Below are 20990 nucleotides of genomic sequence, written 5' to 3' on the forward strand. Positions count from 1 at the left end.
TTACGGACCCATTCATTTCTATGGGCTTTGGACACCTTTCCGTATTTGTACGGTTGTGTGTCAGTGCCGTAGAAATGATAGAACATGTCCTTTTTTTGTCTGTCATTTTGGCACGGACTCCACATAGAAGTCTATGGGCGCTTCCGTAATTACAGACGGCTACGGATGTGCATCCATAGCCGTCCGTAAATACGCAAGCCTTGCTATGCGAAAACCAGGGGATTACCCTAGATTGCTCCCTGTATTTTTTGTGAATCCGTAAATATGGATGTACTATGGACCGTATTTACGGACACCCTTCCGTATATGCGGATGATTTACGGATGACTACAGATCCGTATTTACGGATGGATGAAAAATACGGTCGTGTGCATGGGGCCTAAGGCCAGTGATTTGCTTAGGCCCCATGAACACAGCCGTGCCCGTAATCACGGGCCACGATTGCAGGCACGGATGGCCGGGGACAGCCGTCCGAATTTTCAGCACATGCTCCCATATGTGAGCACGGCCCGTAAAAAGCAAAAAAGATAGGACATGTCCTATCTTTTGCCGTACACTTCTACGCCCCAAACACCTTCCTGTAAATAAACAGGAAGGTGTCCGTGGACAATAGAAGTGAATGGGTCCGTAATCGCAGTCCGCAATTACAGACAGTTTTTAGGGTCGTGTGCGTGGGGCCTGAAAAAGGAACTATAAGGATATGTTTAATTTTGCAACCATTTTTTAATGGCTCCAAATCATCTAAAATCTTGATTAAAAATCTCCTACCATTTTGTGTATAAACTTTATCTAGACAAACAAATGTGTCTCCATGGTTACAGACTAGAAACAAACCCTGTGTGTAGTCTGAGGAGTCACGTTATTCTCTTTGTCCCCTGCCTATTGTTAACTAACAGGCAGTAGAAGTGGGGACAGATGGGAGTAACGTGACTGCAGGATCAGACTACAAAGTTTGTTTGTAGTCTGTAACTGTGGAGATACATAGGACTGAATAGAAGCTGTATACACAATGCAAAGATTTTTAATCAAGACTTATGTTGCATATTTTTTTTGCACTTGAGGTTACTATGGGGACGGCCAGGGTCTAGTGACATTGCAGCGTCAGTCCTCGTGATTACGTGGACGCACTATCTACGTATTTCTATTGTTCTTGACACTTTAACTATAGTAATTACATTTACAATTCCTTTCTTCTAAGGTGCTCGATGGGCAGCTTGGAGATCGATATAAAACCGTTCAGAATTTTGTAGAGCACAAGGCGAAAAATATAAAAGACGCAAAGAATAAAGCAGATAAACTACAGGATGAAGCGAAGCGGCTGCTGGAGAATGCGCAGAATAAACTGAAAAGACTTCAAGGTAAAGTCACCCAGCACCAACTTATCACAATACAGGTGGGAGCAGGTCCGGTGTTCATACCTGCACCTGCCTCTAGAGGTCGCTCCAGGAGTGGATGTGTGCATTGCGCCATCTACAGATACATAAAAGTTATTATATACAGAACAATTCTGATAATCCAACATCCTGGGGATATCAAAATGCCAGATTATGGGAAATTCCATACAGTTGGATGTTTATTTTTTTAAATTATATATTTTCAAATTCAAAATCCCATAATTCCATCTATAAAATGACGTCATACAGTTGGATGTTTGTTTATATTCCTATATACACATTCATATATCCGGTAAACTTCCTTTAATCTGGCAGCGATGGAACCTGATAGATACTTGACACATATCAGAACTGGGACCTGCATCTATCAGACATTTATGGCATATCCTGTGGATGCCTTAAATGTCTTAGATGGGAATACCCCTTTAAGTCTATTTAGGAACAAGTCCTATTGAAAAAAGAAACGGTAACGCCCAGTAGTCATTTTATTCATACATTTCCAGGAGGAATAACAGAGGGGCGGCACAATACAATGTGTTTAATCTTGATGTTAGCTTATTTCTATAGCTATATGTTCATTGCATAACATTCTATGGTTACAGAAAAACGTAAATTCACTAATATTACCGTTATCGATTACAGAATTAGAAGCGGCATATGAGAAAAATGAGGTTATCCTCCAAGAAAAAGCAAAGCAGCTTGATGGCCTGGAGTACAAGATGAAGACGATCCTCGAAGCCATAAACCAACAGATTCAGATATACAATACTTGTCAATAAAGAAAATAATCACATATAAAGGACTGGACACAAGCCTCCGGTAGAGATGGTTCCACCAGATGCAAAGCGCCATATTGCCGGAGCATTGGCGAGAAAATTTTATTTTCCTTAAAGGGATATTAAACAAATAGGCAGCAACTGAGGAGGAGGTAGCGAGTGAGCTCAGTATCTCTGCAGCCGTCCTTGCCCACAGATCTTAAGGTGCCCATAAACATGATGTGTAAGCCGGCGGGTACGGCGGTCCATCTAATGTGTATGAGGGTGTCCCGAGACATGTGCTGGATCGGCCCTTGGCCAAGCTGAGCATTTATGTGTATGGAGGGAAGGTCAGGTGATATAGCAGAGCGTTCAGCCAACATCGTTTGTACACACGGCAGCCTCCGTTACGGCTGAAATTACGGAGCCGTTTTTAGGAGAAAACAGCTCCGGAATTTCAGCCGTAATGGCATGTGCAGGCGTTTTTCGCTGCGTCCATTACGGACGTAATTGGAGCGGTTTTTCTATGGAGTCCATGGAAACCGGCTCCAATTACGTCCCAAGAAGTGACAGGCACATCTTTGACATGGGCATCTTTTTTACGCGCAGTCTTTCGACAGCGGTGCGTAAAAAAAAAAAATGACCGTCGGCACAGAACATCGTAAAGCCCATTCAACTGAATGGGCAGATGTTTGCCGACGCTTTGGAGCCGTATTTTCGGACGTAATTCGAGGCTAAAACGCCCGAATTACGTCCGTAAATAGGGTGTGTGAACCCAGCCTTAGGTGTGTGGCCACCTTTCAGGAGGAGCTGCGTACACAGACGAGACTAGATAGATTCTCAGCCGCCTTCTCCTCATTAAAAGCCGCCATATTTTAACAGCGTAATGTGTAAGCACTTTGTGGAAGATTTATCAGAACTGGTGCAAAGAAAATAGGAGTAGTTGCCAATAGCAACCAATCAGGTTTCTGCTTTCATTTTCCACAGAACCTCTGCAAAATGAAAGGTTGAATCTGATTGGTTGCTATGGGCAACTACTCTTATATTTTTTGCACCAGTTGTGATCAATTTTATGTGCTAACCCTATATTATATTCGTTTTATACCCCTTTAAATCATCATCCGGTGTGTCGTATGGAGTTGTCACAGATATGTCACGTATCAGAACACAAGACTCTTTATGTACTGGGGTCAACGTATAATAAAACTGACCTGAGTGTCCCTGTTACAAGCAAACTACATTAGAGTATTATAATATTTAAAGGGTACCTCTAGTGACGTCAGAAGGTAAAGGCATCAGCGCAAGGCGGATTTGGGAGAGCGGGCGGTTCAGTTGCCTAGGTAACCATATATCGCTGGAAGCCTCTCCTGCAAAGTAGCGTGTGTGAGTGATGGGTTCCTTTAAGGCCAAGGTTACACGCTGTATGGCGCGTCTGCTGGGTGGTACAGGGGAACGGAGCCTGATCTGTCAGCAGTTTTCTGTGATGTTTATTCAAGGCGAGCCGTTGACAGGAAGGGCTCTCGTCCGCCTTCTGTACCACACGACATGGTAAAAGCGTAATCCAGCAGCCCCGAACACTGAATTCAAAATTAAGATTCTTCCCTCAAAATAGCAATTCTGTAGCATCTTTTCTTAGAGATCTGCAGTACTCTGTTATTCCTCCTGGAAATATATTCCACTTGATATCATTCCACTGGTCAATGGGGTATCTCCCTTCTCAGCACTGATTGGACAACCTCAAACTACGTAGGCACTCCCCATTGATAAGGTGAATTGTTACACACAGTTGTTAATTTATTTGTACATTTCCAGGAGGAATAACAGAAAAACGGCACAATGCAGATTTAAAAAAAAAAAAAAAAAAAAAGATTATCCACCATTGTTATTTCTTGGGGAATACAATTATATAAGCATAGCGAGCTCGGCTGTTTCCCTAATCCCCGCCACATCTCCACGGAGTCTACACTTAAATGCAGCGGGGACCGGATCGGGGACCACCTGTTCTCGAGATAGAGGTGGGACCCGCATCTATCAGACATTTATGGCATATACGGATTATATATCATAAATGTCCAAGATGGGAAAACCTCTTTAACAATTTGTATTACCAGGTCGATAAGGTTCCTCTCAAAAATCCAGTGCGGTAAAAAAAGATCAGCGGTACCGAGGCGGTGTCTGCGTGCAGCGTGGGACTGGGGTCCCTTGGGCCCCACAGGGAATGATTCTGAGGCCCCACCCTCTTCCTCTGCAGAATACGGGCACATCCACTTGTTGTAATCGTTGTACACACGTCGTCAATAAGGTCTAGAAGGTTATTTGTGAATCACCCATAAGAAATAGATCCGAGTGGAAAGCGCTTGGCCCCAAGAGAGCTCCGAATGGGATGGTCTTCTGCTCGACCTCTTGGGACCCTTCATTGGGTCAGTGTCTGGGCCCAGCGGGGGATCCTCTGTTGAGGCCCTGTTCACATGGAGTATTTTGCAGGCAGAAAAAATCTGCTTCAAGATTCCTTTAGAACCGTGGGAACAAAAAGCATGTTGCTCTTTTTCCTCGCTGATTCCGACACGGCTTCCGCGTCAAAGGGTCAGTTGACCTCCCAAAAAAATCATTGCCAAAAAACGCCTGAAACCACCTCCTATTGATTTCAATGGGAGGCGTTTTTCCCGCTTACGCCTTTAGCTGCTCTCAGGGAAAAAAAAAAAAAAAAGAGACAGGCTCTTCCCGCGGTTCCGTCTCTGACCTCCCATTGAAATCAATGGGAGGCAGAGAAAGCGTTTTTTGCTTGCAGCGCTCAATGGCCCCGGGACAAAAAATGCTGCGGAAATTGCAGGCAGATTTTTCTGCCTGAAAAAAACCTCAGTGTGAAGAGGGACAAAATCAGATTAAAAAAACTCAGTGTGAACAGGGCTTATCATGTCTGCTTGTCTGGATCAGGTCCAACCAGGGGACGAAGTGACGGATCTTCAATTTCTAGCCCTACGATGAGCCAGTCCTGATAAGGTTGACACCACAATTTGACCCTAATAAAGGCCTATCACCGACCCTAATAACGTCCGATCACCGACCCTTTTGATATATTGTCACCGTCCTAACGCATGGAATGGGCTCATCAGGTAACATAAATACGCGCCAGGTCAAAAAAAGAAAAATCGTATCACATGAAGAAACCATGCGTATTACACAGCTGTCAGCACTTATGCCAATGATACCCAGCCCTGTATGCCAATGATACTCTGCCCTGTATGCCAATGATACCCTGCCCTGTATGCCAATGATACTCTGCCCTGTATGCCAATGATACTCTGCCCTGTATGCCAATGATACTCTGCCCTGTATGCCAATGATACCCTGCCCTGTATGCCAATGATACCCTGCCCAGTATGCCAATGATACCCTGCCCTGTATGCCAATGATACCCAGCCCTGTATGCCAATGATACCCAGCCCTGTATGCCAATGATACTCTGCCCTGTATGCCAATGATACCCTGCCCTGTATGCCAATGATACACTGCCCTGTATGCCAATGATACCCTGCCCTGTATGCCAATGATACCCTGCCCTGTATGCCAATGATACCCAGCCCTGTATGCAATGATACCCTGCCCTGTATGCCAATGATACCCTGCCCTGTATGCCAATGATACCCAGCCATGTATGCCAATGATACCCAGCCCTGTATTCCAATGATACCCTGCCCTGTATGGCAATGATACCCTGCCCTGTATGGCAATGATACCCTGCCCTGTATGGCAATGATACCCTGCCATGTATGGCAATGATACCCTGCCCTGTATGGCAATGATACCCAGCCCTGTATGGCAATGATACCCAGCCATGTATGCCAATGATACCCAGCCATGTATGCCAATGATACCCAGCCCTGTATACCAATGATACCCAGCCATGTATGCCAATGATACCCTGCCCTGTATGCCAATGATACCCTGCCCTGTATACCAATGATACCCAGCCCTGTATACCAATGATACCCAGCCCTGTATGCCAATGATACCCAGCCCTGTATGCCAATGATACCCTATTAAATGCTTTCTCAAGAGATGCCGATGCAACCACACGGCAGAGAAACCAGAGCCCCTTCATGGTAGCTAACCTTGGAGGTTTTGGTGCTTGGACCCCCTTGATGACAACCACTAACGTCTATGACAGTGGTCACCAACTTGTGGCCCCCCAGTCTGCGGCTGTCAGGGCATGCTGGGAGTCGTAGTTTGGCAACAGTTGGAAAGACATGTGTGGGATCACTGATCTGAGAGAATTCAGCCAGGGAAATTAGACGGCGTCACGTTGAGCCATAATCGTCAACTTTTGAGAAGATTCCAAAGACGGGAACAAAAAGGACGTGTCGTTCTCTGCGCAAAATGGTTTCCATACGCTTCGCCCATTTATATAGGACACACCACCAACCTATGGCATTTGAATCACAAACAGTACATACAGATAAAGACCCCAGCCCTTTATAGACATTAGACCACCCTGTATACAGACGGGAGAGGTCTAATAACAGACCCTGGACGAGACCCCCCTGTATACAGACCCCAGACCCACCTCTTTACAGACCCCAGACCCATTGAAAATTCCTCCTTCCATTCAAATGGGAGGCGGAAATTTGCGGTGAAATCCGGCGATGCTGCTATGTTCACACGGGGTATTTTGCAGGAGGAATATCTGCCTCAAAATTCTGTTTGGAACTTTGAGGCAGATTTTCCTCTCCCTGCACGCCGATTTTCGCTGCGTTTTTCACCCGCTGCCATTGAGCGCCGCAGGGAATAAAACACTGCGAAATACGCTTTCTCTGCCTCCCATTGAAGTCAATGGGAGGTCAGAGGCGTAAACGCCCGAAGATAGGGCATGTCGCTTCTTTTTCCCGCGAGGCAGTTTTACTGCTCGCGGGAAAAAGACGCCGACGCCTCCCATTGAAATCAATGGGAGGCGTTTTCGGGCCGTTTTTGCCGAGTTTTGCGACGCGGTTTCCGCGTCAAAAAACTCGGCAAAATACTCCGTGTGAACATAGCCGGCCATTCAGACGCTCAGGAAAATATGCTTTGCCTATGGTATATCCATACTGTTTGAATATGGCCTTAGGTCTGCACAGAATTTCAATCTCTAGAATGCAACAAAATGTTCCTATTCACTGACAGCAAGAAGAGATCTTAAAAATGGCAGAACTTCGTTATACAATGGTTACGCTTATGGCTGTCTCTGGTCCATAAAACCAAAGAACGGCCGCTCCAACCTCCTTGGCGCCGCTTCTTAACAGACCGCAGCATCCTCTACACAGAGCAAGAAACGACCTACCCGCCGGTTCAGTGACGTCACCCAGCGCCCCTGGAGGAGGAGGAAGAAGAAGACACGGCTTCCATCACGTGCTTCAACCCCAAAGCTCCCGCCCCCTGGCCGCGTCACATGACCCCAGGAGAGCCCCGGTCACGTGCTAGGAAAGTGTACGGCTTCAGGAAGTGCGGGCGGCGGGGGCTGCGGATGGTTGTCAGGCTCTGAAGGGGGCGCTGCACGGCAACAAGCGGCCCGGCAACGGCCAGCCGTTCTGGGGGAGCGGCTACAGAGGCTTGCGGCGGTGACTGGCCTCGTCACTGGGAGAGGCCTCCTGCGGCCTTACTGCCTCTCAACTGTTGTGACTGGAGGAGGTTCAGGGTGAGTCAGCGCCGGGGTACAGACCAGAGTACCGGCAAGTCAGGGGGAAGGGGAGGTCACTGCAGAGGGCAGCCTATTGTTTACTATTGTATTATACCATGTGTGTGCTATAATGGGCTGTGTGTAGTGTGTGTGTATATATATCTATGTGTGTTATGTATGCAGCATGTGTGTTTGTGATCTGTATAACTGTCCACAAAGAATAGTAAGGATTTTTTTTTTTTTTTGTACAAACCTAAATAATGTATTTAACATAACTAGATCCCATATTTATTTCTTGTCTCCTATATATAACATCAACATATTCCGCAGCGCTGTACTGAGATCCTCACCGTTCACGTGTTTTGACCACCTGGAAGAATGGCTTGTGTACGAAACAATGACCTCATTTTCCAGGAGCTCCAATGTTTTCCTATTTGTCATTATATACAAAATAGAGTTTTATGGAGCTGATAAATAAAATCCAGAATGGCCGCAAACTGATTAACGTATGTGCTCCTGCCTGATTCCCATTTTACTGTTTATTCATGTACGTTAATTCTATATATAATTTCACATTACTTTTCCTGTACTGATCCAGAGTTACATCCTGTATTATACTCCAGAGCTGCACTCACTATTCTGCTGGTGGAGTCACTGTGTATATACATTACATTACTTGTCCTGTACTGAGCCTGAGTTACATCCTGTATTATACTCCAGAGCTGCACTCACTATTCTGCTGGTGTAGTCACTGTGTACATATATTACCTATCCTGTACTGATCCTGAGTTACATCCTGTATTATACTCCGGAGCTGCACTCACTATTCTGCTGGTGCAGTCACTGTGTACATACATTACTTATCCTGTACTGATCCTGAGTTACATCCTGTATTATACTCCAGAGCTGCACTCACTATTCTGCTGGTGGAGTCACTGTGTACATACATTACTTAACCTGTACTGATCCAGAGTTACATCCTGTATTATACTCCAGAGCTGCACTCACTATTCTGCTGGTGCAGTCACTGTGTACATACATTACTTATCCTGTACTGATCCAGAGTTACATCCTATATTACACTCCAGAGCTGCACTCACTATTCTGCTGGTGGAGTCACTGTGTACATACATTACATTACTTATCCTGTACTGAGCCTGAGTTACATCCTGTATTATACTCCAGAGCTGCACTCACTATTCTGCTGGTGGAGTCACTGTGTACATACATTACCTATCCTGTACTGATCCGGAGTTACATCCTGTATTATACTCCAGAGCTGCACTCACTATTCTGCTGGTGCAGTCACTGTGTACATATATTACATTACTTATCCTGTACTGATCCTGAGTTACATCCTATATTCTACTCCAGAGCTGCACTCACTATTCTGCTGGTGGAGTCACTGTGTACATACATTACTTATCCTGTACTGATCCTGAGTTACATCCTATATTATACTCTAGAGCTGCACTCACTATTCTGCTGGTGGAGTCACTGTGTACATACATTACATTACTTATCCTGTACTGAGCCTGAGTTACATCCTGTATTATACTCCGGAGCTGCACTCACTATTCTGCTGGTGCAGTCACTGTGTACATACATTACTTATCCTGTACTGATCCAGAGTTACATCCTGTATTATACTCCAGAGCTGCACTCACTATTCGGCTGGTGGAGTCACTGTACACATGCATTATATTACTTATCCTGTACTGATCCTGAGTTACATCCTGTATTATACTCCAGAGCTGCACTCACTATTCTGCTGGTGGAGTCACTGTGTACATACATTACTTATCCTGTACTGATCCAGAGTTACATCCTGTATTATACTCCAGAGCTGCACTCACTATTCTGCTGGTGCAGTCACTGTGTACATACATTACTTATCCTGTACTGATCCAGAGTTACATCCTATATTATACTCCAGAGCTGCACTCACTATTCTGCTGGTGGAGTCACTGTGTACATACATTACATTACTTATCCTGTACTGAGCCTGAGTTACATCCTGTATTATACTCCAGAGCTGCACTCACTATTTTGCTGGTGGAGTCACTGTGTACATACATTACATTACTTATCCTGTACTGAGCCTGAGTTACATCCTGTATTATACTCCGGAGCTGCACTCACTATTCTGCTGGTGCAGTCACTGTGTACATACATTACTTATCCTGTACTGATCCTGAGTTACATCCTGTATTATACTCCAGAGCTGCACTCACTATTCTGCTGGTGCAGTCACTGTGTACATACATTACTTATCCTGTACTGATCCAGAGTTACATCCTATATTATACTCCAGAGCTGCACTCACTATTCTGCTGGTGGAGTCACTGTGTACATACATTACATTACTTATCCTGTACTGAGCCTGAGTTACATCCTGTATTATACTCCAGAGCTGCACTCACTATTCTGCTGGTGGAGTCACTGTGTACATACATTACCTATCCTGTACTGATCCAGAGTTACATCCTGTATTATACTCCAGAGCTGCACTCACTATTCTGCTGGTGGAGTCACTGTGTACATACATTACATTACTTATCCTGTACTGATCCAGAGTTACATCCTGTATTATACTCCAGAGCTGCACTCACTATTCGGCTGGTGGAGTCACTGTACACATACATTATATTACTTATCCTGTACTGATCCGGAGTTACATCCTGTATTATACTCCAGAGCTGCACTCACTATTCTGCTGGTGCAGTCACTGTGTACATATATTACATTACTTATCCTGTACTGATCCTGAGTTACATCCTATATTCTACTCCAGAGCTGCACGCACTATTCTGCTGGTGGAGTCACTGTGTACATACATTACTTATCCTGTACTGATCCAGAGTTACATCCTGTATTCTACTCCAGAGCTGCACTCACTTTTCTGCTGGTGGAGTCACTGTGTACATACATTACATTACTTATCCTATACTGATCCTGAGTTATATCCTGTATTATACTCCAGAGCTACACTCACTATTCTGCTGGTGCAGTCACTGTGTACATACATTACATTACTTATCCTGTACTGATCCTGAGTTACATCCTGTATTATACTCCAGAGCTGCATTCACTATTCTGCTGGTGGAGTCACTGTGTACATACATTACATATCCTGTACTGATCCTGAGATACATCCTGCATTATACTCCAGAGCTGCACTCACTATTCTGTTAGTTATTTTTGGGAGCATCCAGCTTGTGGACAGACAGCTTAATTGAGCTTCCACAATGCATGGGGGCAGTTAGTTTCTATGACATCAAATTGCTCTACTGTGCCTGATGTAAAGACAATAACTTCCCAGATTGCAAATCTCCAGAGCAGGCTCTTTACAGTCACTGAACAAGCAGAAAGTTCTGGAAGATGTTGTCTCAAGCTAGCAGAATTGTGAATGCAGCTCTGAAGTATAATGCAATCTACACCTTATGGCGGCCTAGTCCCTGCATGTGTGTCCCGTGATGGCCAGGATCAGAGAAACTTCCAATGCACGGCCGTTAAACCCCTTAGATGCTGTAGTCCATAGGGACCGTGGCATCTAAGTGGTTTCAAAGAGAGGTGGCTTCTTCTGTAAGGCCATCGGCAGCCCCGTGACGCAATTTCTAGTTGCCGATGGGTTTCCATGCCAGCTGGGAGCCTAATGAAACCCCCTGGTTTGCCTAATTTGGATTCCTGTTAGGTTTTCGATATACCCCACACTCTAAACGGTATTAAAAAAAAAAAAAAAAACAGTGCTGTAAATGCTGTTTTTTTTTTTCCACTTCTCCAAAAAAAAAACAAAACATTAAATCGATCAGAAAGTTGTATCTATTCCAAAATGTTACCAATGCAAACTACATCCCACACAAAAAAGAAAAATTTCTTGCAAAGCTCCATCAACAGAGAAATAAAAAAAAGTTATGGGTCTTGGAATGTGGCAACAAAAAAAATGACTCTTTTTTTTTTTAGTGTTTTTTTTTTTTTTTTTTTTGTGTGTAAAACATAAGAAAAATATAAAAGAAAATTATCGCTGTAATCGTTTTGTCCTTCGAGCTCTCCGTGCTTTGGTTTTTCTACTGAGACTGTTCTTTTACACAACAGCAAATCTGAATGAGGTTTCGTTCACATCTGCGTCAGGGTTCCGTTCTGGCGTTCCGTTGGCGCGTTCCGTCAGAACGGAGCCCTGACTGAAAGGGTTCCGTCGTTTTTGCGGAATCAATACCGTAGTCGACAATACTATTCATTCCGTCAAAACGACGGAACCCTTACACAACTGAGACAAACGGAAACCATTTGAACCGGATCCGTCACCATTGAAATTATGGTGATGCAAACGGAAACCTATGGAACATCGGAACGGAGCCCTGACGCAGATGTGAACCAAGCTTAGCAGAGTAGCAGTGTAAAGCATGGAGGGTGGACACAGTAGCAGCGTAAGCCTCTGAGATGATACGGTTTTCAGACTCCATTAGACAATGCAGCTAAGCTGGAGTCGCTGATCATAGCTTTGCCATCAAAAAGCACAACGCTAAATAAAATGGCAGGTAAACAAAGGATATCATTTCTAAGACCCCGAAGGGACGTCCGTGTTAAAAGGGTTGTCCAAGATGGGAAAACATTGACTTTAATGGAGCTGAGCTGCAACACGGTGGCTCAGTGGTTAGCTCTGTTGCCTTGCAGCGCTGGGGTCCTGGGTTCAACCAAGGACCACATCTGCATGGAGTTTGTATGTTCTCCCTGTGTTTCCTCCGGGTACTTCGGTTTCCTCCCACACCCCAAAAACATACCAATAGGGAATTTAGATTGTGAGCCCCAATGTCGACAGTAAAAAGAGGAACTCTGTACAGCGCTGCGTAATATGTTGGCGCTATAGAAGTAACTGAAATAAATAAACACCAGATACAACCTATGGACAGGTGCGGTGCGGCGCTGTTTTTGAAAGAAAGCCACCGTTTTTTTGTAATCCTGGACAACCTTTAAAGCCGGACCGACCAAATCCCAAGAACAAGGTAGTCAATGTGCCTACTTTTGTCTCCCATAATGTCATGTACTGTAGCCCTCCCCCATCTTTCATCCAGAGCCTCCTGTTTCATGAATGCCAGAATTAGGATTCTAATGGCCCTTTTACACGGGCCAATTATCAGGCAAACGCTCGTTCATCTGCCGATCGTATCGTTTGAAAAAACTGAAATATTATCGTTGTCGGCAGCGCATCTCTGTGCAAACAGGGAGACGCGCTGCCGCCATGATGATGATGTGTGGGGACGAGCGATCAGAGTAACGAGCGCTTCTCCGCCTCCATAGCTCCGAGGGACAGGAGCAAACGAGCGCCGATCAATGAGCTGTCTCGTTGATCGGCGCTCGTTGCACTGGCTGAGATTGGGCGGTGTAAGAGGAGCTTTACGCTGGGTAGAAGAAAAGCAGCAGGCGGGTCAGAGGAACGTAACCCTGCACAGCAATGCAAACTCGTGTTTTTTTTTTTATTGGGAAAATGGGTGACGACCTTCATGAACACATCAATGGCTGCCATTCGTGGTTGTCACCTTTTTGGTAATTCGGCATTTAGTAGGTGCAGATAAGTGGGTGAAGTTGAGTTGTGTTGTCGCTGAACATTTACCATGTAGTCCCATAATGCCGATCTGGAATAACCCGCTGAGCACACGCCGGCTCCATTTCAGCGGTCACTGCCGCTCGCTGGGCTGAATGTCTCTTCCATTGTGCTGGAGGCCTATTATTTGGCTGTAATTCAATTCTCTTTCAGCGCACAGACAGAAGGCGGATGCTTTCAGCTGAGATCTCCTTCCTTAGTTCACTGCACAGATGGCGACCGGTTAATCTTCCAGCCCACGTTTGTGCCACTCACGATTAGAGGCCAAATTAATACCAATGGTTCTGAGCACCGGTCGCCGAATGTAGAAAAGCTAGAGATCTGTGTGACGTGGATGACTTTTTCTATAGCATCTTCGTTATTCTATGGCTGACCTGTCCATACACATTAGATTTGTGGGTGTGTTTACTTTTGCAACCGATGATTTTTATTGCTTCGCTGCATCTGAAATGAAAAATGAGGCAATTTTGCAAAGGAGTTTGATAAAAAAAAATCTCCTACCGGTTTGTGAATAGAAATGTTTCCATGGTTACAGACTACAAACAAACCCTGCGTGTAGTCTGATCCTGCAGTCGTGTTCTCTTTCACCCTCCAATAGCCTTCCTAGGTTTCCCTGATTTACTTTTAGGAATTGGTTCAGTTAAAGAAGTATTATAAGCGATATACTGTACAACGGTTTTTCTGGATCTCCCGCTTCTGCTATATGATGGTGACCACATTGAATGTGCACAAACCTCTGCAGACCCGGCATTGCCAAACTTGTTGCTTGCATGTTCACCTCGTGCAGACGCTGCCTAGAAAGCATTGCATTCGCTATTTAAAGGTGTATTCCCATCTTGGAATGTACCATAAATACCTGATAGGTGTCCCACCACTGGAACCTTTGGGGAACAGGGGTGCCCCGGCATCCAGGCGAAGAATAGCACCGAACCAGGCAGGATAAGGTCAGGCGACCCCCTGTTCTTCACATAGATGCGGGTCTCACCTCTAGGATCCCCTAAATATCATAAATGTCTAAGATAGAAATACCCCTTTAAGGAATAGAACTAAAAACGGATTACTAATGACTTTACTGAGCCAAAATACTTACTTTTCATACTTTTATTTCAGACTATTTCTTCCTTGACGGAGAGATCAGCCACAGAGAGTCGCCAAGATAGCTGGCCCAGGTAGAAAACGTCGAACCCCTGACCCAGACACTGTTACAGACCCCGGGGGCCCATTTGTTTCCACCAAGCGGCAAAAGATGTCCCACCCTGCTGAGGGCTCAGGGCAGAGGAAAGTGACGCGAGGGAAAGAAGATGCGATCAATAAAAAGAAGCAGAAAGATCGAGTCAACCAGGAAAGCAAAGAGGGCAAGATGGCGTCCAGCATCGAGCCCAGAAAAGGTCTGTTTAATTTATTTTTCTACGTTTTTTTTCCTTTTTTTTTTTTTTTCTAATCTGATATTTTGCATGGTCTTGTTCTTTACTGCAGCGTCCGCTGTCAGATATTGCATATTTTTTTGGTGCATGCCCTACAATTTACAGGACTGAGAACATAGAGTAAGGGGCGATTAAAAAATTTGTACCATTTTTACTGGTGGAAGAATTGCAGACAAAACCAGTTTTTCCTGCATGTTCCCTGACAACCTGCTTTGCTGACCTGATAATGTATGGGGATGAGCGATCAGAGTAACCACCGCTCGTCCCCATCCATCGCTCCGCGTGACAGGAGCAAACGAGCGCCGGCCGATTGTCGGTCAGTGTAAAAGGGCCTTTACTCTTCTTCGTATCCGCACTGGGGATTATGGTCTTTGCGCTCAGCGTCTCACCTCGGTATTGTTGCTGTGTGATCATCATGATAACAGATGGCTGACACGTCCGATTAGCCTGTGAATTACCTGCAGCAATGCCCTGTGCATCTCGGTTCATTAACTTCACCGCTTATTCCCAAGTGTTTATTCTAATGTATGTGGGGCAAATGAGAGGGAGCTTATAATTTATACCGTCCCGAAAATTATAAGAAGTGATGAGTCATCTGGGAGTTCAGTGGCAATGCAAAAACACAAGGCTGGTGACCTCTCTCTGGAAATAGACATCACATGTGGTTTCTTCTACAGGTAACAACTTGCAGATAAAGCTGCTATAACATGAGGCACATCCCAGGGGTCAGATAGAAGTTTGCCTTCCACCCATACTTTTTAGTTGTTTTCGTTCTGGCCGCTAAAAAGTCAAATTGGGTCCTGGATTAAAGTATATAAAGTGTACGGTATTTTATCCATCCCCGATTTTAAAGGATATTTCCTCCGCTTTACAGCTTGTATAAGGATGTAATCTACACAAGAAGTTGAGTCACTTTGTAAATACATTGTATTACTTATCTTGTACTGCTCCACAGCTGAAATTTCCCAGCATTCCTTGCTGACTCATTGTCGGCACAGAGCTTTCTTTGGTGATTTGCATTCTGTTGGGTGTAGTATTATAGTACAGAGCTGCATTCACAATTCTGCTGTTTTTATTATTGGAAACTGTCAACAAACTTATCAGAGAAGCCTCTATCTGATTAGCTGAACCCCTGTAATGCAGGAGAGACAGTTGTGTTATTTTTTTTTTTCCTACACTATATATTACTACACAGTGGCTGGTCTAAATATAAAAGTTCTCAGAATACAAGCCACCACAGCAATCACTTTGCAAACACTGAGCCAGCAGGGAGTGCTGAGAAAGTATAGCAGTAAAGCCTGCAGACGTGTGAATGCAGCTCTGGAGTATAATACAGGATGTAACTCAGGATCAGTACAGGATAAGTAATGTAATGTATGTACACAGTGACTCCACCAGCAGAATAGTGAGTGCAGCTCTGGAGTATAATACAGGATGTAACTCAGGATCAGTACAGGATAAGTAATGTAATGTATGTACACAGTGACTCCACCAGCAGAATAGTGAGTACAGCTCTGAAGTATAATACAGGATGTAGCTCAGGATCAGTACAGGATAAGTAATGTAATGTATGTACACAGTGACTCCCCCAGCAGAATAGTGAGTGCATTTCTGGAGTATAATACAGGATGTAACGCAGGATCAGTACAGGATAAGTAATGTAATGTATGTACACAGTGACTCCACCAGCAGAATAGTGAGTACAGCTCTGAAGTATAATACAGGATGTAGCTCAGGATCAGTACAGGATAAGTAATGTAATGTATGTACACAGTGACTCCCCCAGCAGAATAGTGAGTGCATTTCTGGAGTATAATACAGGATGTAACTCAGGATCAGTATAGGATATGTAATGTATGTACACAGTGACTCCACCAGCAGAATAGTGAGTTCAGCTCTGGAGTATAATACAGGATGTAACTCCGGATCAGTACAGGATAAGTAATGTATGTACACAGTGACTACACCAGCAGAATAGTGAGTGCAGCTCTGGAGTATAATACAGGATGTAACTCGGGATCAGTACAGGATAAGTAATGTATGTACACAGTGACTCCCCCAGCAGAATAGTGAGTGCAGCTCTGGAGTATAATACAGGATGTAACTCAGGCTCAGTACAGGATAAGTAATGTAATGTATGTACACAGTGACTCCACCAGCAGAATAGTGAGTACAGCTCTGAAGTATAATACAGGATGTAGCTCAGGATCAGTACAGGATAAGTAATGTAATGTATGTACACAGTGACTCCCCCAGCAGAATAGTGAGTGCATTTCTGGAGTATAATACAGGATGTAACTCAGGATCAGTATAGGATATGTAATGTATGTACACAGTGACTCCACCAGCAGAATAGTGAGTTCAGCTCTGGAGTATAATACAGGATGTAACTCCGGATCAGTACAGGATAAGTAATGTATGTACACAGTGACTCCACCAGCAGAATAGTGAGTGCAGCTCTGGAGTATAATACAGGATGTAACTCGGGATCAGTACAGGATAAGTAATGTATGTACACAGTGACTCCCCCAGCAGAATAGTGAGTGCAGCTCTGGAGTATAATACAGGATGTAACTCAGGATCAGTACAGGATAAGTAATGTAATGTATTTGCAAAGTGACTCTACTTTTTGTGTAGATTCATTGTGCATGCATATTGTAAAATGATGGACCCATTGTTTCTCTTTCTTTTCCAAACTCTGATTTCAGATTTGGGCTGGGTACATGTGACGGTTATGGTGCAGCAGAGGGTAGCGTCACTCCCGTTTTCTGCAGAAGAATGCATAGAAACCTGCACATGTGAACAATCCCTTTTGGGTTATATGGTGCTGTTCATTATATGTATGAGTCGTCTGCATCTTTTGAAGCACGGTGCTGTCATGGCAGCGAGACTCCTCCACACATGCACACGTCATGAGGCCGTCTCTAAGGAACTGTAAACGGATGATGGTATTACAATGGCAGCGTCTCCAAAACATGACCAGAGCCTGCAGATACTGAACATAAACTGACACCAAGAAACTGAGCATATAAACAAGCCAGCTATGACCGCGTCCCTGAGTGGAGAATTCCACATTAACAGGTTCCCGACCGCTGGCCGTATTTATACGGCCAGCGGTCAGGGTCTCTAAAGTCCGCCGTATAGACTATTTACGGCGGCACTTTAGAGACTGTGCACGCGCGATCGCGTGCACACAGCTCTGTGCCCTGGCTGTTGCTAACAGCCATGGGCACTGGGCAGAATGTCAGGGGTCAATCTTTTGGCCCCTGAACATGTGATCGCTGTGACAACCAATCACAGCGATCACATGCATTTCTGCATAGAAAACAGTGTGCACGCGATCGCGTGCACACAGCCCTGTGCCCACGCTGTTACCAACAGCTCTGGGCACTGGGCAGAGTATCAGGGACCAATCTGATGGTCCCTGAACATGTGGTCGCTGTGAAAACCTATCACAGCGACCACATTTGTTTTATTTTGACTTTTCTGGCAGTAAATCTCCTGCCTCTTTTCTTCTCCTCAAACATTGTTTCAGTTTGAGGAGAAGAAGAGACTCGGGAGAATTGCTGCCAGAAGATTACAGTTACAGTTACAGTTACAGTTACAGTTACAAAAAATACAGTTACACTGTAAAACATTCTCTGTATAGATAGATTTCTATCTATCTATACAATCTATCTATCCATCTATCTATCTATACAATCTATCTATCCATCTATCTATCTATCTATCTCATATCTATCTATACAATCTATCTATCCATCTATCTATCTATCTATACAATCTATCTATCCATCTATCTATCTATCTCATATCTATCTATCTATACAATCTATCTATCTATCTATCTATCTATCTATCTATCCATCTATCTATCTATCTCATATCTATCTATCTATCTATCCATCTATCTTTTTTTCTATCTATCTATCTATCTATCTATGCATCTATCTTTTTTTCTATCTATCTACCTTTCTTTCTTTTATTCTATTAGAATAGGCAGGTAGGGAGTATATAATTATATATATATCCACATATATATAATATATATAGCAATAGCGGTTTATTTTTTTGTTAGCGGTAGTGTAGATATATATAGCAGTTAGTTTGTGTGTTTTATATTTAAAAAAAAACAAAAAAAAAAACAATTTGTTTAGTTAGTGTTAGTGTTAGTTACGTTATGGCGAGGAAGTTGTTTAGCGCCGAGGAGGCATACGCCATGCTGTGGTCTGAGTCGGAGACCGCATCAGAGATGGCGTCCAAGATGGAACCTGTTTTAGGTAGTGACGATGACAGCGTCACTTCAGGTTCATCTTCAGGGGACGTTGTCCCTGATGCAGTTGAAACTGCAGAACTTGAAAGCGCAGGGCCAAGTAGCGCTGTAGCACGGGACAGCCTGGTCCCTTCAGTCCAGGCTCTTGTATGGGCACCTGCCCCATCTTTTGGGCCTAGAATCCACGGATTTACTGCCACTCCTGGCATAACCGTGGACAATACAAATTTTGTCCAAATGGATTACTTCCATTTATTTATAACGGACGACATCCTAAATCAGATTGTCCACGAAACAAATTTATATGCCACTCAATATATAAGGCAGAAACCTTCATCCACCCATGCCAGAGATTGGACGCCCACCAATTTGCTGGAATTAAAAAAATTTTTGGGGCTCACCCTAAATATGGGTATTGTCAAAAAGCCCTCCATTAGGTCTTACTGGTCAACAAGACCCGCCCAAGCCACCCCAGTGTATTCTGCAGTAATGCCCAGGTCTCGTTATGAGACAATAATGAGGTTCCTCCACTTCAATGACAACGCACAGGCCCCCCCAAGTACCGATGCAAACCGGGATCGGTTGTTCAAAATAAGACCGCTAATAAATTCCCTGAATAATTTATTTCTGCAACTCTACACCCCTGAGCAGAATGTAAGTGTGGACGAATCCCTCCTCAACTTTCATGGCAGACTTAGCTTTCGCCAATATCTACCTTCCGAAAGGGCAAGATATGGCGTTAAGCTCTACAAATTGTGTGAAAGCGGGTCAGGATATACCACCGCCTTCAGGATTTATGAAGGGCGGGACCGCACAATAAATGTTCCTGGATGCCCCCCTGATCTTTCCACCAGCAGTAAGATTGTGTGGGAGATAATGCAGCCTCTGCTTCACAAGGGGCACCACCTGTACTGTGATAATTTTTATTCCAGTGTGCCCCTGTTTAGGCATTTGCATGCTGCAAGGACTGGGGCATGTGGTACCATGCGCAAAAACAGAATTGGTTTTCCACAGCAATTAGTGGGGAAGCGCATGGTAAAGGGGGACTCCTGTGCTTATGCATCTGAAGAACTGCTGGTGGTCAAGTTCAGGGATCGCAAAGATGTGTATGTGCTAAGCACGATTCATACTGCGGGAACAGTGGCAGTGAGGGAAAGGGGGGCAACATCGGACAAGCACAAACCAGTGAGCGTGTCTGAATATAACAAGTACATGGGGGGGGTGGATTTAAGCGACCAGGTTTTACAGCCCTATTTAGTAAAAACGCAAAACTAAAACCTGGTACAAAAAAGTGGCCATTTATCTGTTACAGGTGGCCATCCACAACTCATTTGTGCTCTATAAAAAAAACAGAGGCAGAGACACATACCTGGATTTCCAGGAAAAAATTATTGAAGGCCTCATATTTGATGTTCAGGACACCCGAGAATGCCCCCAGTCTGAGGATGTCACGCGACTGACTGAAAGACACTTCATCAGTCGGATTCCCCCAACAGCAACCAGAAGCAACCCCCAGAAAAGGTGCCGCGTCTGCAGAAAAGACGGGCACCGCAAAGATTCCCGATATTTCTGTCCCTCATGTCCCTCACAACCAGGCCTGTGCATTGAGCCATGTTTTAAAAAATACCACACTGTTCTGAATTATTAGATTTTAGTTAATTCGTTGAAAATATATTTGCCCTACATTACGTTTTTATTTTTCCCATGATTTTACTCCAAGGGTGAGGGACGGAATGGGTGGGGGGGGGGATGTCATGTTTGATGTTTTCTAAAGTTCATCTGCTGGAGAGCTCCATTTGCATAAACCTGCAATTTCTTATTTTAGAAAACCCCAAAAAATAAATTCCCATTATACCCCTAGATGAATATTTTGGGATTTCTGCTTCAAGAGC

The 20990-nt window shown here is 44.3% G+C and overlaps 2 protein-coding genes and 1 long non-coding RNA gene across 8 annotated transcripts in view; 2 read left to right on the forward strand and 1 right to left on the reverse strand.

Moving 5' to 3' along the window:
- Window positions 1-3376, forward strand: part of LOC142656801 (laminin subunit beta-2-like) — a 67292-nt gene extending 63916 nt beyond the window's left edge. For both annotated transcript variants that reach the window (XM_075831713.1, XM_075831714.1), the window contains exons 33-34: window positions 1199-1358; window positions 2037-3376. In XM_075831713.1, the coding sequence (XP_075687828.1) occupies window positions 1199-1358; window positions 2037-2173 (297 nt within the window). In that variant the 3' untranslated portion in view covers window positions 2174-3376. The remainder of the gene's footprint in view (window positions 1-1198; window positions 1359-2036) is intronic.
- The window catches only part of LOC142656804 (uncharacterized), a 43163-nt gene extending 35406 nt beyond the window's left edge, over window positions 1-7757 (reverse strand). For both annotated transcript variants that reach the window (XR_012849758.1, XR_012849757.1), the window contains exon 1: window positions 7464-7757. This is a non-coding gene — a long non-coding RNA (uncharacterized LOC142656804). The remainder of the gene's footprint in view (window positions 1-7463) is intronic.
- The window catches only part of USP19 (ubiquitin specific peptidase 19), a 64893-nt gene continuing 51249 nt past the window's right edge, over window positions 7347-20990 (forward strand). For 2 of the 4 annotated variants that reach the window (XM_075831715.1, XM_075831716.1), the window contains exons 1-2: window positions 7347-7817; window positions 14512-14789. In XM_075831715.1, the coding sequence (XP_075687830.1) occupies window positions 14648-14789 (142 nt within the window). In that variant the 5' untranslated portion in view covers window positions 7347-7817; window positions 14512-14647. The remainder of the gene's footprint in view (window positions 7818-14511; window positions 14790-20990) is intronic. The other 2 variants (XM_075831718.1, XM_075831717.1) reach the window with 2 other exon arrangements.

The sequence above is a fragment of the Rhinoderma darwinii genome, chromosome 7, assembly GCF_050947455.1.
Source record: "Rhinoderma darwinii isolate aRhiDar2 chromosome 7, aRhiDar2.hap1, whole genome shotgun sequence".
Taxonomy (NCBI): Eukaryota; Metazoa; Chordata; class Amphibia; order Anura; family Rhinodermatidae; genus Rhinoderma; species Rhinoderma darwinii.